The sequence below is a fragment of the Thalia democratica genome, chromosome 4 (genome assembly GCF_965202585.1).
Source record: "Thalia democratica chromosome 4, ktThaDemo2.hap1.1, whole genome shotgun sequence".
NCBI classification, from domain to species: Eukaryota; Metazoa; Chordata; class Thaliacea; order Salpida; family Salpidae; genus Thalia; species Thalia democratica.
The window spans coordinates 59,682,644-59,701,715 of record NC_139168.1 but is presented as its reverse complement, the minus strand read 5'-3'; the positions used below and the strand labels follow the sequence as shown (position 1 = coordinate 59,701,715).

The window sequence follows — 19,072 nt, the reverse complement described above, 5'->3', positions numbered from 1 at the left end:
TAAATAACAATATTATCAATATGAATATCAATTCGAAAACCAATATGAAAATCAAAAAGAAAGTCAATAACAGTAACATATATTAATAGTAATTTGAGTATGGATATAAAAATAATTTATTAATCTTAAATAATAATATGTAAATACAGAAAACTTAAACTATCACTAAAATACTAATAAATATCACTAACAAATTAAAAACAACTATTGAATTAATAAATTTTATTACTAAAAAATTATAAATGTAAAGTTGAAAATGAGAAAAATCAAGAGAGAATAAACAGTATTAACAATTTGTTTTCAAAAACAGTTCATCTTTTTTAGGTTACACTCAGGTATTCTCCAGACATAAACTTGTCTTCAAAAACAACAAAACCTATTTATTGTTACGTCTTATGTTTTGAAATTTGCGTGCTTAGGTTTATTCACTATTTTATACTTTTATGAATTTGAATTCTAATACAGCGTTACAGAATGTTAAAAAATACATTATTTAAAGAACATATGCTTTGATTGTGTTGCAATATTTAATTTAGATGAAAATATCTTATGAATACTAGGATGTAATGTAAGTCTTTCCGATATCCTAAAACTGAGTTTCGGAATTGGAAATATATAACTATTAGCTTGACATGAAATGTTTACGAAACAGTATGCTTTTTGTAACATAAACAGTATATGATTAGTTTTACTAAAATAAGAGTTTTCGATGGCTAATAAAATTGTTTAAAAATTTACACAAAGTTAGTCTTGAATGTAGTTAATATTGTTTTAGTTATATTAGAAGCCACTTATAGTAAGGTCCAAATAGTGGTTTTATAGCAACTGTAGTAAGTACTGTTTCAAACATTGATTGATTTTACTTAAGAAAGTTTTATTACTGCACTTAAGTCACAAAAATACATATTAAAATAAAAACTAAAAGTATAATTTTCAGCATCAAAAATTTTAAGGTGGTAAATAACTGTTTACTGCTGGATACACAAAGGCTGCAAAACTACTTCAGATGAAAATAAACCATAGTTTCCATAGTTTATACCTAGATCATATATAAGTCCCAATGTAAGCCCTTCATTTAAGGTCAAAGTTTTATCAGTTTTTAAATGAACATTTGCCGCTTCTCCATGAGAAGTTGTCCACTCACCGTTTTTGTAAACATATCCCGTTCTAAGCACTCCTTGAGTCAGTTTTAATTTTTTGCAAAGCTGCCTGTTAAAATTTAGCTTTATGTGAAGATTTTTTTTCATAATATAAGTGTATAAACGTTTGTGTTATAGTAAACTACTTCTTGTTTTAATAACTTTAATACATGCTAGTGGCGACGCGTTGTGTTTTTGTTAGGTAGTGCAAAAAATTAGAACATATTTGAAAAACCCCTTATTAAAAAAAAATTGCTTAGTAAGTATTAAAGCTACAAATGACCGTCTGTAAACAAAAGTTTCGTTGAAAAATAATAACTATAACAGTTTTATAAAATAGTTTTTAAAAAATAGTTTATGTTAACAGTAAAAGTATAAAATACTTAATTTTTCTTAAGAAAACTACTACTTTTAGCTTTAAAACAACATATATGAAATCTTACTGCCTATCACTTTTTAAAAGTAAATGTTTTGTAATTAAAACACCATCATGTTCCTTACAATAGGCAACTCCTGCATCAAAGCTTATTTGTTGAGGTCCATAATGAATAGCAACATCTATGAAATTTTCAAAACTTTGTTTAATATTGACCTTATTGATTAAAGTAAAGTACACTAAACTTTATTATTATTTTTTTTAATCAAAACAAAATATTTTTTTAATCAACTTTTTAAACAAAGTATATAGTTTAAGAATTTTTTATAACTTGTTTTTTAATAGTTTTGAAAGCATGATAAAGCTTTTTCCGCTTTTTGTCTCTTAAACTTATAACTTGTACTTTCAATATTGATTCAATCAAAATTTGGTTTTTTCTTTAAGTAAGTAATAGTTTAAATGAAAAAAAATATCGGTTAGATTAATAAAAAGCATACATAAGTAAAACGTTTTAATGATTTAATGCCATTCTTGATAGCATTCAAACCGTTTAAGATATTTTTTAGTAAATTTAAGTAAACACATTAAAAAGTAACAAACCGCAACTAAGTGGATCAGCGTGAAAAGATGGTTTAATTCTTCCATTTTTGCATTGTCTTATATTAAATTCTCCTGAAAACTTGTACCCCTTTTCACAAAAGTATTCGACAAAGTCTCCGTCTCGAAGCAAAGCAGTAGAGTTGTGTGTACTATGCTCAATATCCTCAACATCACAGCTTGTTTGGTAGTCAACTGTTAAAACAAAATACTTTGGTTTTAAACGGTTGTTAAAAATTAGACTTTATAAAGTTTAAACCTGCAAAAATAATGTTATATATAGTGTAAAAACAATTTAAATGTAAATCTAATGTTTTAGCTTTATAAACGTGAAAAAACTCATTTTTACACTTTTAATTTATGACGAAAAAACAATACTTTCGAGTTTATCAACGTCATCATTAAGGTCTTCTATTACTTCACCACTCTTCTGGTAAAGCTCTAAGCAATATTTTTTTGATTCTAAAAGTGTTTCATTGTTTTGGATTTCCATTTCCTGTATTATGTTGTCTAGCCTGATTGTGTTTGCAGCAGTGCTTGAATTAATTTTACCAATCTTTTCAAAAAACATTTCCTTGAGCATTTTGTTTTTTTCTTCAGTGTCTAGTAGAAAAGTTCGAACGTAAAAAAAAAACGAACTAAAGGTAAATATTTTTAAAACGATTGTTAAAGTGTTAGCATTGAGCTAAAATATATAGATATAGAGTAAGATTAAGTAAGCACTTTCTATCGTAAACTCCATTAAGCTAGTTCTCATCCGCGGAAATTTGGATTCTTTAAGCAACCTTAATTCAATTTCTATATTGTCAAATCTCATCGTGCTGTTTTCATCTCTAATCATCCAGTGGTCGTCAATTTCAGTCACAATATTTTTGAGCTCGTTCATTTTATATTGTAAATCGGATCTAAACTTCGAAGTATGTTCACTTAAGTTTTCATATTTTTCATATCTGTTTACAAATAGATTAGAATAACAGCGCAGTGATTACAATTTAGTAGCGTTTTAAGCTTTGGCTGACACTACAAAATTTTACAGTCATAGCTGTCTTATGATTTCTGGAAATATATAATCTAATAAAATTAACCAAGGTATTTTATAAAAGTAAAATATATTTATGAATTTCTTGAAATTACCTTAAACTTACAGTGGAAAAACTAAAAGAACTTTTTTGTTAATTTTTTACATGCGTATCGACTTTTTAAGCTATTTTATCAAATATAAAAATATTGTGTAATTTAATGAAACTTTTTAATTAATATAATTTAATGTCTAAAAGTTGACCTCAGAACTCCATATTTTAACTTGAATGGTTACAAGTAAGACTAACAAATCATTTGTTATAGCATCATTATAAGACATTCTGCCTTCATATTTTTCGTACTCGGAAGTTACATTTGTATAAAACTCCTTTATTTGGCTTTCGACTAAAGCCGCAAGTTCGAGTAAGTTTCTTTGACTTTTTTCACTCAGTTGGTTAATTTTTTCTATCATATTTGAAGCGTTGTTTTGGTTTTGGTTACTTTCGTCTAAGTTTATGAAAAACTAAGTAATTATAGAATATAAAACTGACTTTGGTAACAATGAAACTCAATATTTGTATTAATACATTGTAATTATTAATTTAAATAAAAAATTAAAAATATATAAAGATGAAATATTTATATTATGCAACAACAATTTATTACAAAATATATGAAAATTTAAGATTTTTTTTTTTTGCAGATTTTGTAAAATAAAAACCAGGGTGCATGTTTTAAAGTATAAAAATTTGCTCTTTTCAGCAAGATACTTTTTATTAATCTAAACGCAGAATTTGTATGTAACTATTTTAAATAAAAGAAAATACATTACTATAATATTTCGGTTATAAACAAACTGGGTATAACTTAAAAATTTTTTAACTTTCACAACAAATATTAATTTTTAGATTTTTATTTATGTGCTATTATTAACTTCCTTTAATTTATAGCTATTTTGCTTTTTTTTTTGGCCTCAATTTTTTTTGATGTTAAATAAAACTTTATTTACTGAAATAGTTAAGCTAGAGCCTTTTTAATAATTGTTTTTAATGTTTTATACAACATTTTTATAAGTTGTATAGTAAATTAGTTTGTTTAATTTTTTTTTGTAAAATAATTGTTTTTAAATAAATTATTTTTATTTTGTTAAGGACAAGTAATACTTTTGACTTATCTTCCGCTTGATTTAAAATTGTTTAACATATTAAGGTATCTAGACTGTTTAAATATTAAAAACAAAACAATAAGATACTTTTAAATGTTATACTTTATTAAGTTGATATTAAAGTATGCAAGCTTAGTTTAAATTTGTTTAAATATCATTGTGCAAAAAAAAAAGTTCTACTATTATGATATATATATATAAGATAACATTACTTAATATTAATTTTATCAAACAATGTAAGTTTTTGTTAAAAAATCGTTAAAAAACAGCTGAATACAGTAAAAAATAAAAGTTATTGTTATAAAAAAAGCAAACAATTTGAAGAACTCATTAAGGGTAAGTCTTTAAAAAAATTTAGTATAAATATAAAACACAGTGTCTAAAGAAAGATTATATAAATTACTAACTTTCTAATTTTTCAAATATGTAGTCCCTTGTTTGATTTTCTTGTAACAAAATAGTTTGTATGTCTTCACTTATTTTAATGCTGTCTACTTGTTTTGCAAATTTGTTATATTTTCTTTAATAATATTTATTTTTTCATTTAATACTTTTTCGGTACTTTTTTGATACTGTTGAATTTCTAAAATGTTGTAATTAATTTTTTAAGTGCAATTAAGTAAAAAAAATTGTAGCTATACATTAATATAAAACTTTTTTTTTTATCATTTAACAAAAGTTATTTGAATGATTGAAAATCCAAGAATTTTATAAATTATTTACAGTTAAAATAATCACTTGTAATAATTTTGCTGTTTTTTTTTAATAAATTATGTACAATTCATTAAAGAATGCAAAAATAATGTGTATATACATACAATTAAACAAAAAAAACCTAATATATAACTCTAGCATAAACAACAATGAATAAAATAGACGAAATAAAGTCTGTAAGCCATTTTAAATATATGTTTAAAGCATATAAACTGTTGTTTAAACATCTAAATAATATTTTTAAATTCAAAAACTAGTAGTTTATTTACGAAATTCGTCATAAAGATAAAAAAAAGTTTTGTAGATGTTGTAACAAACTATTCCAAACTTTACTTTAGAAATTTCTTACAAAAACTTTATTTATAAGTAAAGTTAAACTACTGAAAGATAAAAAAAATTTAGTTTTTGTTACTTTTCAAATTTTCCTCTAGAAAGTTGACTGTTTCATTCTTTATGGTATCTTTGTCTATTGTAGAAAAAGCAATGTAGTTTTCTAAGTTTGTCATACTTTCCTTTAGAAGAAATACTGTTGCGTTGATGTTTTTGACAAAATATTTAGTTATGTTTTCATTTTCTGTTTGTTTTGAAACAATATTAATCAAAATAATTATTTGGAAGTAAATAATTAAAATAATTCAAACTATTGTTAGTTTTTTAATGTGGAATAGTATTTTGTACTTGTAAAAGTAATAGTTATTATGAGTATTTTTGTTATCGTTTGCCTATTAAACAGCTCTATAGAAATTCAGTAAGTTAAAAAGAAAAATTAAAGGTAATTAAAGTTTTTGGCAAACTAAAGTACTCTGATCGCGTTGAAAAAAGAACAGAACTAAATAATTTATTTAGGCAAAAAAAAATGTTATTGCAAACTAAAAAAAAACAACTTTATAAATTTTCAAAAATAGTATAAACTTTAGACATTTTTGATTGATTTTTTTTCATTGAATATTAAGTTTTGTTGGTGCTTTTAAGTAGTTAGTTTAAATGTCGCTAAATTACGAACTTAAAATTTCAAATTTTTAATCGGCAACATCTTATTTTTGTCTTATTGAATAATTTTGAAATACATATTACTACCATTGTCAAAGTGTTAATTACTATTTAGTCATTATTTGAAAAGGTCGGTATTTAGCCCACAGAAACCGGTAATAAAATAAATGATTAAAATAACTTTTTTTATAGGTAAATCAAATTTAAAAAAGTTTCTACAACAAAATATTTTCAGAGACTTTTTTTTTAAAACATATTTGTTTAAAACATCTGAATTGTTTTTCTTTGAAAAACTTTGAAAAATTTATTTAAGTACAGTGTATAGGTTAAAAAGATTAGGTATTTTTGTTTTAAAATTTTTTCAATGTTTAGGTCTATAATTATTTATTCAACCAAATATTACAGTAATCTGCCAACTAGGTACGCCTTTTGAACACAGAGCAAAAATGCGTACCCAACCGGTAGTGCGTACCTAGGAATTTTGTTCTTTAATTACCTACATTAAGACTAGTACAAAAATCTTAAAATTCACTAAAGTTTATAAACGACCAATTAAGCAAATCCTGAAAAACAAAAAACTTCAACTTTTAAAGCAAAACATACTTAATGAAAGTATATTAGAAGTCTAGAGTGTTTATCTTATTTACAGTAACCTCTCGCATCTTTACGTACTCGTGACGTTACGCACTCTCGTTTAGTTACGCATTTTAGAGTTCTAAAAAATTCAAAAAATAAAAATAAAAATTTTAATTTTTTTTAATATTGCAAAAATTAGGTTTATTGTATATTTTTAATTCAAAATATGTTTTTGAATGCCAACTAACCTCTCTATTTCTTTAGACTTTGTAAACTTATGTTCCTTGACCAATTGGTAAACATTTAGTTATACCTTAGTATATCAGAAATCTTTTTAACAATAAGAAATTAATTTTTATATTTATGTGCAAAAGAAGAAATCCATTACAATAATTACAATAAAACCATTACAATAAAATGCATATTTTTGTAAAAGCCAATAGAAAAAAATTTTAATATAGACACCACACCATTTGTTAATGGTAAATAAATGCTTAATTATAATTTTAATTTGCTAAGTAGAATAGTTTATAAATGTTTAGTATCAAATAAGTCACATATAAATAAAGATAAAGATAAAATCTACTTATCATTAAAATTAGTAAAATTTTTCTACAAGTAATATTGTTTTATATAAATTTAAATCCTTTTTTTAATATATGTATAGTTTTATCTTTTTTTTTTCATGTTTATAAATATGTAAAGTAAACAAATTTTTAAAAGTAGGAAAGTCTCCAGTCTGCTTTTAACTAGAAGCAATATCAAAAAACAGCCATTATAGTAAGTATATTTGGTACCTCTCGTATCTTTACAATCTCTCGTATCTTTACGCATTTTTTCTGTGGACACAATGTGCGAAAATAAGCGAGAGATTACTGTATGTATTTATATGTAAGTATTTATGCATATACATTAACATTCAGTCCACAATTTTTTTAATTTGTTTCGTACTTCTTTGTGTTTTACGTACACATAATCAAAAACATACTATAATTAAACAAATTGTGTGATTAAACTTTTTTAAGGATAAGTTATTAGGTGTTTGTACAAATACCTAAAGTTTATAGGCTAAATATTCTCGATAACATTTACACAAAGTATGTCATTCTAGAACACCGAATCTTATTCTGGGGTAAATTTACATAAGTTACTTTGATTTAGGGGTAATTTTTCTTCCAAATAAAATAATGCGCAAATAAAAATTTATTAACCAATACAAAATTATCATATATAGTTATAAACTTATTATACATTGTATAAAAGCTCATATATTATACTAAATAGAAATAGTTTACCATTAATTAATATTAAATAACATTAAATCTTGTTTTTTTTTTTTGCGTTTATTAATAAATAAACACTACCTTGTATATTGGGGTTAAAGGTTAAAAACCACTGTTTTAAAAGGAGATCTTTCTTCAGCAGAAACGCAAGTAGCTGCTTGTTGCAATTATTGATAGCCACAATCACTATTTTAAACTTTCAAAAAATTTTGAAAAGAATTGGCGATCAACGAAAAAGTCTGCTGAACTAAAACGACAAGCTACACTAACAGACATGTTTTCGAAAGCACCTATTTCTACATAAATCTCAATTGCAATGTTCCTCATTTTCATTAATATCGCTTTTGAATTTTAAATAAAAATCATAAGGCATGTAAATATCAATTGATATGTTTTTACTATTTCTCTATTTTTTTTTACATTTATGTTGCAATCATAGGGTATGTAAATGTCTATTGCACTGTTTAAAGTTTTTATTTGTCTCCAATTTGTTTAAGAGTTTTTTTAAGCTTTTCAAATTTATATTTCAATCTTTGGGTATGCGAATATTAACTCTACTGCTCATTATTTTTGTTTGTCTAGTTTTTTTTTTTTGATTTTTTAAGTATTTTTTATTCGAATGTTTTAATCATTCAGTTTGCAAATTAAAATTGCACTACTCCTTATTTTATTTAAAGAAGTAAACTTTAATGTGTATATTTTAAGTATTAAATTGATATACAATTTCAAGTTGATAACTTCTTTTTTTTTTGGTTTAATTTGTCTAAATTTAATACAGTATAATTTTAATAGAAGTATAAAACTTTTGTATTTGAGCTTTGTTTTTTAACTTTAAAGTGAAAAATAAATTGCGTATTGAACACGGCGTTTTTCGGCTAAAAAGTGCGTGTCATACCGGCAGTTCGTACCTAGGAAGTGCGTACCTAGTTGGCAGCTTACTGTAATTAACATACAATTAAAATTAAAAGTTCATCAATCAAACTATACTCCTTGTTAATGGTTGGTTGGAGCGAGTAAGAGTATAGATAACATTTATTGTTATAATAATGGAATAGTTTATTAAGTTTAGTTAAATTTGTAAAAAAGTGTGTATATTGTATAAACTAAAAGCCTTTTATTTAGTTAGATAAACGAACAAATTTGCAATGATTGTGTAAAACTTAAGAAATCGACCGGACGGGAAACTCCAAATTCTACTTAACCATTACAGATAGACTAAAAAGTAAAAATGAAATAATTAATCTGAAAACCGCTAAATTGGTTATCAAAGTGTTGTTATTTTAGGATTGAATGTTTTTTTTTTTTACTTATATATTAGTTGTTTTAAAATTTTTTTAAAAAAAGATATTGAACGCTTATGTTCTGTCTTTTGAGCATTTTAAAAGTAAGTGATTCACCTAATCCGCAAAATTAGGATCTGGCCGGTTTCGGATCTTTTTTTAAAATTTGTATGTAAAGCGTTTCTTTAAATCTAATTAACCCTGTAAATATATTAGGTCGCAATACTTGTAAAGTTTTATATAAGTTCTTAGTCACATTAATTTATCATTGTGTTTTAAGATAGTTTGATGGTAAAACATTTAACTTAGAAAACATGTAAAACAGTGTTTGTTTTTATTATTAATATGATTCGTTGGTTTTTTACTTAAGCATCGATCAATAAAAACCAAATTTAAACAATTTACCACAAAAACGAGAGTAAAAAGAGGCTAAGCAAGAAACAATAATCTATACTATAGTGTTGCACAAAATAAAAACGAAAACGAGAGTTTTGAAAAATTTAAGTACTTAATTGCTTTACAAGTTAACATATTTGGAGAATATATTTAAATTAAAATCAATGTTATAAGATAAAACATATCAGGTAATTGATACTTCTATATAAAAATAAAAAGTTTTTTTTTTTTAATGAACTGTGAGTAGAATAGATAATAAGTAAACTTTCTCAAACTTTGAAAAATATATCGAAACTAAAAAGTTAGATAACTTAGACTAGTTTAAATTTAGTATAATAAACGGGTGCACGGCTTTTAAAATTCATGCAAAACAAATTAAATATATATATATATATATATATATATATATATATAGTAGTTTTCTCGCTAAAATATTGTATTTTTTTTTACCATCGTATTCTTATTAATTAAACTTACATGAGCAATTAACGTATTTTTTAAAATTTAGTTTGTATTTGCAGATGCGACCCCTAATAGTTTTAATAAGAATTAAATTTTAACAAAATCATAAAAAAAAGTTACCTTTTAATTTATAGTTTAAGGTGCTGTTCATCAATTCTAAATTGTGTTCATTTGCTCTCATTTCTAGCAACAAGTTTTTGTTTTTAGATGACTCAATTGCTAACTGTTTTTCCAGATCAACTAACTTATGTTTCATAGAAACACTACTTTCATTCAGCATCTTTTCTATCCCCATAATAGTTTCATTTGTTGTCTTGTCTATGAAAAGCATTTAAAAAATTCTATGAAACTACCTAAATATTTTTTTTGTTATTCAAAAGTTATAGTTTATCTTGTACGCACTTAAAGTTCGCGTAAAAATGTTTTAAAATACGCTAAGTACTTTAAACAAATAAATCAACTATGTTTTAGTTATATATTCTATCTCTGTCACTATCTTGAGAATTATAAAAGTTTGGCTAATAAAAAAGTTTTTGTTTTTTAGTTAATGAAATAAAATATATTGCGTAATAACATTTCAGGCACTATTTAGTAACATACGTAGAGTATAAAAATGTACAACGACCAACTTGAACTTTTATGCTGATGTATCTAAGTAATAAATAAAATTTAGTAGTTTTAGTTCTTATTTTAAAAATCTTTACGTTTTAGTTTAGAAATAATGTTCTAAATAACTTAGATAAACACGCATTAAACTAATTTTTTAATTCAAATTAAACTTAGTTTCATAGTTAGCTAATCTTTTTTAGCTGTATCAAATAGTTTTGTATCGTAAAACACTTTTTGTTAAACCAATCAATATAAAACAAACTGAAATTTATTTTTTACCTTCTATGTAGTCAATTCTAGTCGTAATGCTAGCAAGGTGTTTTTTTGTTTCGTTTGCCTCTTTGTTGACATCTTGTATTTTAGAATTAAAATCAGAGTTTATTTTTTCAATTTCACTTATTTTTTTATGTAGGTACGCTGTTTCATCAATTTTATTGTTTTCTAGTAACGTTTATTTACACTCTAGTTTTCAACAACTTATTAAAAATTCATCGTTATAGTTTAAACATTATTGTGAAATCATTAATTGGAATAACGTAGAAATTAATAAAAAAAATTACTTGTAAAATTAATCTACTTTGTCCTATGTGAATTTCTGAGCTTTTCTATCTAAACGATTATAGCACTACTAAATACAACAATGTCCCAACAAAAAGGTTGGTACTTAACGAGTTATTTTATATATTTTGTTAGTGTTATCATTATTATGCATTTGTACGATTAAATTTATTTGTGTAGTACACTTTTTGTTTGTTGATAAAAATTAGGTTACAATTAAAAAAAAAAAAAAGACTTGTCGAAAATAGTCTAAAAGTTTGATGAAAATAGTCTAAAAGCTTGTCGAGAAAGGATGTTTAACAATTTCAATGTAATGACCATATTAAAAACATAAATATATATTTATTTTAGCAAGCCTAGCAAAAATATAAATTTATCTTTTATAGTTACTATAAGTATCTTTACGTTCTTACTTAATAAAAAAAGAATTCTCAAGCGTTAAAAATTTAGTTATTTATTTACTAAGAAATTTAAAAAACTGATAAAACAAAAAAAATTGTGTATTTTTAAAATATCCTAAACATTATACTTTTACGGCTAATGGGTATCAAAGAAAATTATTTATGAAACTGTACATTGTTTGATTTATTATTTAATATTGTAATAACTGTAATTTGCATTTTATTCATCTAAGAGAAAACAACATTTGATAAAAAACCTAAAGAAAAACTTGTGTAAACTTACCTTTCGTGAAGTTTAAACTAGTAGTAATATTTTCAAATTCTACTGTATTTTTACTATTATCTTCTTTAAAACTGTAAACTTTTTCATTAATTTTAGTAGTAACAGCTTTTATTTCGTCGATTTCATTTTTCAAACTTAATTGTTCACTTGCGATTTTATTTGAGACATTTTTAATGTTGTCATTTATCGCAAGGAACTTTTCTTCTATTTCTAGTTTGTATATTGTCATTTATGTTTTAAACATATCAAAAGTCTAATCATAAAAGCTATTATTTATCCATTAAAAAACTATCTAAAAAAAAGATTAAGTACATTAAGTTTAAAAAAAATCCTTTAAACTAAAATGGTGTATACAAGTCACCGTTGACTTTGATTTAGATACAGTTTAAGAATAAAATAGTTGCTTTTAATAATTATGATTGATAAAATTAGTTACCTTTCGTTGGTTTGCTGTTAGGTAAGTACTTCACCTCAGTAATTTTATTTTGCATCAAAATGTTTTGATCAACTTGTAGTTTGTAAACCTTTTTTTTTAGGTCCTTGAATTGACGAGATGAGGATTTACTAAGCTTTTTAATCTTCTGATTTATTATTGCTGATTAAAAAAAAAGTGTTAAAATGAAGGCTAAAAATGCAAACATTGCTGTATTACAAGTTTGCTTTCCTTAAATTATATTTTTTGATGGTATTTTTTCCGATAATCTTTGAGAAACTATATTTTATCTCTTAACATGTTTGTTATTTGAACATATCGAAAGGAATGATCTATTGAATCTGAGTGCATTTTTTAATTAAGATCAGGGGGTATTGAGAAATTGTTTTAAAGTTAAAATCGGGTCCTATCCAGATGAGATTAATTTTTTTTTTATCTACCTTTGCTAAATTACACTCTGAGTTTAATTTTGTTATAACTTATAGTTATAATCTGATTAAAATTTAAATAAGTTTAAATAAAATAATCTGGTTTATTTTTGTTAAACTTTAAGTCAACTTTTATTTTAAACAGAGGTGGGCAAATTACGAATTGCGGACCAAATTCATCCAACTAAGCAGAAACCTCCGCCAGCAAAGTATTCTCTAGCTTAAAATAACATTTTTTTTATAAAATTTTTGATACTAATGTAAAATTATTTAAAATGTGTTTTAAGTTTGATTTTCATTATGCAAAAGTTAAAATTCTAAAATTATATTTTTTAAATTTAGCCTTTGAAATTTTTGTATTAATACTTTAATACATTTTTTTGAACAACGGTGATATGCGAAGACTTTTAAAACAAATCTGTTCTATGAAAGATTTTGTATCAGACGGTTATAATATGAAAGCTGTTGTATACTGCTATTTAAGATTGAATATATTATTCGAAGGTTAATTAGATTATTAATGTTTTTTATTTTTTTTGTTCCGCTACAATTTAAAAGGAAAGGAAACAGCTATAATTCAATTAACATGTTTTTATAGACCTAATTGAAAATGAATGCGTATACCAAGAACAAACTTAAAATTTGCATTTTGGTTACTTAAAAATTAGTTTAAGTACCTTTTTTTATAGATTTTGTAGACCTATAGGTATAAAAGATTTTTTTATAAGTTAAGAGTTTTGAATCTATAAGCGATTTGTCTTTACTGTAAAACAACTTGAAATATGCTTTATTCAGCTACTTTAATCTAGGTACGTCAAGATTTTTTTTTAGATTGAGATCCATACGGACTTGGACTTGTTAGATCACTAATTTTAGGTAAATCTTATTAAAAGCTTTTCATACTTTGTAAATTAAAAAAAATCTTTTTTTGGAAAAACTTTTTTTTAATTTGAAATATAACTTACTTTTTACAACAAGTAAAAAAGAGAGTATTCGACACACAATACAGAAATTTCAAACATTGTAACAACTTTTGTATGCATGTTGTTCATTTTTTTGATAAAATCTTGTTTAAACAAAAGTAATCTACTTAGTTTTTATCAAATAACCAATTAAGTTACTTTTGAAGTCATCCTTAACTTCATGAATTTGCAGTTTCAGCATTAAGTTTGAAACTTCTAACGGGTGAAGTTTTGCTTTTATCTCTTTTAACTCATCTTGGACTTGTTTTAGCACATCGTTAAAACTTTCAATCTTTTCCTCGTCTACTAACACGTTTTTAGCATCAGAAAAATTACTAAAAACTACCAGCATGACAAACATGGTAGAAATTAATCTACCTTTCCACAAGCGTATCATCTTGAAGCTACCAATTAAGGTAAAACTAAACTTGATTTATTTTATTGAAGAAATGTTTGCTGTTAATAAATTTTAATCTAAAAGATAGCTTTAACAGTTTAAAGTTGTGTATTTAGTAACTTTTAAAGTAAGTACAACCCTAATTTTTAATATTTTTTTAAATTTGTAACAAAAAAATTCAATTTTAAGTAAAGATCTCTTAAAGTGTGAAACATTATTTATACCGGAATTCTTAAAAAAACAGTCTGAATTTATCCTCTTGAGCAGCTTTTGAAAGCTTTAACTGTTACACTAAAAAACTAGAAGTATTCAATCAAAACAAAAACATTTTTTAAGTTTTATTTAAAACGTTTACGGATTATTACAAGCTTACAAAAAATGAATTTATTATGTTAGAACCAAGTCTTCAATGATGGTCTAACAAAAGGGAACGTTAAACATAAATACTTGTCATTAAAGAAATTTAACATGTACATCATAATATTAAGAAATTGTAGCTTTTAAACAAAATATACTTAAACAACATGCTTGTTAACAATTGAAAAAAAGCTGTTTCTTTGCTTAATACTGGTATTAGTTAGTGATTACATAAAAAAAAAAAAAAAATAGGTATAAATTTTACAACAAAATCTTTATTTTTTCGAAGTACAGTTTGTTTTGATAATATTACTTTTTGTATTTATTATTAACTATAGTTGTGTCTAGAACTATTTACAATGGTATTATGTTTATTTTTAGTTTCTATTATTTGTTAGAAAGTTCAAATTAGACTTACAAAAATATATAAATATAACATACTAATATTATGTGTCGTAGCAAAAATGTACACTTCTATTATGTAGAACTACCTCGATAAACAATGTGTTTGAATAAGCAATTACTTTTATGATTTATAACTTTTGACAACCAAATTGACATTTTTATTTTCATTTTTTGATGGTTGTAAAGCATAGTAACACAATATTAAAAATTAAAAAAGTAAAACAAATTACTGAAAAGAATTTGTTAGGGTATTTAACTTCTCACAAACTTCTTTTAATTAATAACACATATAAAGTTAAATATATTGAAAACAGTTTGAAAGCTTTTGAAAATTATCTTTTCAATATTGAGACTGATACATCTAAGCATCCTAAAACTATTTTGTTTTACTCAAATAACATAATTAGTTTCTGTTTGTTATATGTTTCCAATATCTAAAAACTAAAACTATTAAAATTCTTCAAAATCAAAGCATTAAACCTTACATCATGAATACTGGAACTAAAAGGATTTTTGTCTACACCCAAAATATTTGTTGGTTTTAAATTTTCGATACGCATACGAGTGTTGACTTTTTACTTTTATTAAATCTAATATAAGAAATAAAAAAGTTTGATAAAAAAGTATGATATATTTATTAGTTTATAAAGACAAACAAAGTTTGGTATACACAATTTAATAATCTATATATAAATTTTATTACACTAAGCAAACTAAAGACCTGTTCTGCTTACATAACAGTGAAACAATTGTATTTGAAAACTTAATATTTTATTAATATATATAATTTAATGAGAAAATTTGAGTTTAAAAATATCAAAACATCTGCTTAATAAAAACAATAAAAAAATTTCAATCAAAAGCTTACAGTTTGAAATTACTGAAACGTGTAAAAATATTAAATGTGTAGTAAAATTATATCCAAAGCTAATCTTGAACAACATTTAAAAAAATATTTTCCATTTACTACGTATTTCATAGTAAACAGTTTTTAATCGTAAATATGTTATAAAATGTTTTAAATAATAATATGAAAGTAAAGTGAACTGATTTTCATAAGAAATTTTGCCTTAGACCTAGAGAATAAACATCATTAAAAATAAAAAACAATAAGTGTCGATAATGTATAGTAGAATTACTTCATATATATGTATACATAATAAGTGAGTTTTTTTTGATTGACTGTTCTGACTATTCTCTATGCAGTTTTTGTTGCGAGCTAAATGTTAAATAAAAAAACAAGTATTTTTTCCGATACTGCTGAAAACTGTTTTAGCGCAATAAGCACTAGTTATCAAAGCAAAACCATTTAATTTAATTTAATCAATGAAAAATGTTATATAGCGCTTTAAAATTTTTAATTTAACTGCCAATAGTCTACTATGAAGTACAAGAAAACTGAAATATTTTCATTTCGTAAAGAGAACTTTATAAACTGTACATATTAGGTCATTTTTGTAATTTATGTTTAGAAAAAATAATTATACATAAGCTAAAAACAATTAAAAACTAATTTATCGTTTACTTTCTCTAAAAAACATTGATAAAATAAACAAAGAACCAAGTTTTATGTTAAAGTTACAACTTTTTTTAATGAGTCTGAAACCAGTACGATGTACAAAAAAAAAGCATCATCAATTGTTTTACGTTTGCTTTAAAAATTTTCTTACAAAAACCTTAAAAAATATTCTTGTGTCTAAAGTTTAAAGTTTTTGAAAATAATTTTGTAGATTTTCTAACCTACGTACTCTAGCCTAGGAAGGAAAATAGTAGAGGTCTCTTCTAGTTCAAGTTGTTTGAGTTTCATTTAAAGTTTGTACAGAAGTGCAAAGTTAAACAATGTATAAACGCACGGATGAATTTAATACAAACACAGTTATGTTTATGGGGTAAGGTATACTGTTCTTTTATTTAATGTCTTTTCCTGGACATGTCTTTAAATTGTATTCTGGTGTATGACTCGATAACCAAAAGGTTTTTTCGTACACCAGGTCCTTGGACCAAATATTTGAGCGCTTTTATTTTCGTTCAATAAACAATAATTATAATGTGGAATTGTGGAATGTAAACACTTTACTTATCTGCATGCTTTACTTACGAGTAGCTTACAATACTTAACTAACGAGTAATTTGTGTCTAGCTTAAAGTAACTTATATTTCTATGTTGGAAACACTTATCGTTGTCAAGAAGTTTTTTAACAACCTAAAAGTTATTAAAACGAACAATTCAAAGAAACTGTATTAGATCACTACACAGGTAAGATCTGTTTAGTTTATTAACAATAGTAAAGATAGAGTAAATGACTAACAGTACGACGATTTAATTTTTAAGAAGGAACTCACGGGGTTTGCCTCTAACAGTCGATATTCTTAGACAGAATCTAAATGGTCTAGTCGCTTGAAAACGAACAAGTTCTTTTTTCGATTTGGCAAAATTGATATATTCTTGTTAACTACACGTCGTAATTTGTTTCACTAAACGATGTAAAAATTTGTTTTTGCTAGACTTGAGGTCGCAACGAAACCGGACATTAACGTACACCACAGCGAGTTTTAATAACTAACGCACATTTGAAGAAAAACGCCGATACATAAGCATTTAAAAGAGTGATAACTCCTAACAACAAAAAGTTTTGCGGACTTATTTTTATCGGAAACTCGTGTTGAAAATCGTCATAGAATGTTTTTTATACTAGTTCTTTTCTTTTTTGATTATAACACAAAGTATGCCACCGGCACGACTGGTCTAAGTTTGAAATGCTTTGTTCGATGAAAGAGTTTTATAAACAAAACGTAATAATTTTTTGAACCAGTTCGTACGAAAAACTTATAAATAACACATGTATGCGAAATTTAGAGTTATTAACATTTTAGCCAATATAAAAAATTAAAAATTTTATTATTGTTACTAATATTATATTGCTTATTGTGCGATTTTGGACTTCGGCATTAAAAACTGAACCACAAAAATAGGACACACAATAACAAAAGAAAAAAATTAATTAAACTCATTTTCAATAATATAAAAAAAAAGATACATAAACAAATTTATATTTATAAACAACTAACTAAAAAACTTTTAACTATTTTGTTTAAAAAAATCGATTATTTTGTATTTAATCGTTTTTTTTTGTGTATCTGGAATTGTACACAAAAAAACTAAAACTTTCATTTTATAGTAAATACATATTTATAAAAAAGTATAAAAGTACAACTAAACGACTGATTTTCTAAAAGAGTTATTTTTAAGGTATAACACATTTGTAGAATGTTGATATTCTAAAGGAAGGAGGCGTAGGGCAATAGAAATAGAAAAAAAAAAGAATCAGTAGTTATTTAGTAAAACAAATTGAAAATATTTTTTTGTTAAATTGAAAATTATAAAAAATTATTAATATTTATTGTATTTGAATTAAATGTTTTAGTTTTAAACGAAAATGTTCCACCCTCCCACATCCTGTTGTAATTTGTTCTGCGTATTCTTTACTATGTGAAAAAATTAACCTTGATACTGACTGTATAAATTAATCAAACATATTGAATCTACTTGTTTTTTGTATCGAAGGTTTATCATGAATGATAAATCATTTTGTACAATGTTTTTACGTCTATAAAATTTACTTTATAACTTAAAATTTATAAGTTTACTGGCATATTTTAATTTTGACTTAAACAAGCTTTAAAAATTTTTCAACTTTCAAAGTAAAAAGTTATAAACGACTAACATAACAATAAAGTTTTTTTCAGTAATTATGAAAATTAGTTGTTTTGATCAAGAATTTTAGCTACCCAACCCGGAATTTAAAAAACTAAGATTTTTCCGAATCTTGATTTTTTTTTTGCAAACTAAGATCCGGATTTTTTCAAGTTGAGATCTGGATCTAAAAAAGCAATACCTAGCCTCATCCTAGGTCTGGTGGATCATTAATTGTTACGAATTATTAACACATTTTTATAGAAAATAAATATTTGGTTAAACTATATGTACAAAAAAATTTCAAGTATTTCACTCTTTGCACTAAAATAAACTATTATTAAATTAAAAAATAAAACATGTTTGAATACATTAAATTAGATTTTAGTTATAACTTAAGAAATGTAACAAACTTGCAATTAAGTTTGATTATGGTACACCAATTTATTCTTTTACGTTTGTTCTTTCTTACGTAGATCCTACAAATATTTATGTAGATGATCAATTTTATCAATTATAAAACCTGAGAGTTTCGGAAAGATTTTTT

General features: G+C 24.1%; 1 protein-coding gene across 2 annotated transcripts; it reads right to left on the bottom strand.

The window, feature by feature from the left end:
* Positions 1–207: 207 nt before the first annotated feature.
* LOC145834400 (uncharacterized) lies at positions 208–14,124 on the bottom strand. Of its 2 annotated transcripts, XR_014369785.1 has the most exons (8): positions 13,832–14,124; positions 12,286–12,444; positions 11,850–12,059; positions 10,887–11,048; positions 10,119–10,316; positions 5,424–5,585; positions 4,705–4,880; positions 3,509–3,639 (listed from the first exon to the last, which is right to left on the bottom strand). XR_014369785.1 is itself a non-coding variant. In XM_082941821.1 (7 exons), exons 2-7 carry the CDS (start codon positions 3,602–3,604, stop codon positions 969–971), a joined length of 1,164 nt encoding a protein of 387 aa, XP_082797947.1. In that variant the 5' UTR covers positions 3,605–3,639; positions 4,705–4,843; the 3' UTR covers positions 208–968. The 2 variants fall into 2 exon arrangements, 1 of the variants encoding a protein (XP_082797947.1); XM_082941821.1 differs by lacking the exons at positions 5,424–5,585; positions 10,119–10,316; positions 10,887–11,048; ... (1 more) ...; positions 12,286–12,444; positions 13,832–14,124 and adding exons at positions 208–1,209; positions 1,583–1,697; positions 2,116–2,307; positions 2,491–2,715; positions 2,836–3,062 and having other exon boundaries at positions 3,441–3,639; positions 4,705–4,843.
* Between the last annotated feature and the right edge of the window lie 4,948 nt (positions 14,125–19,072).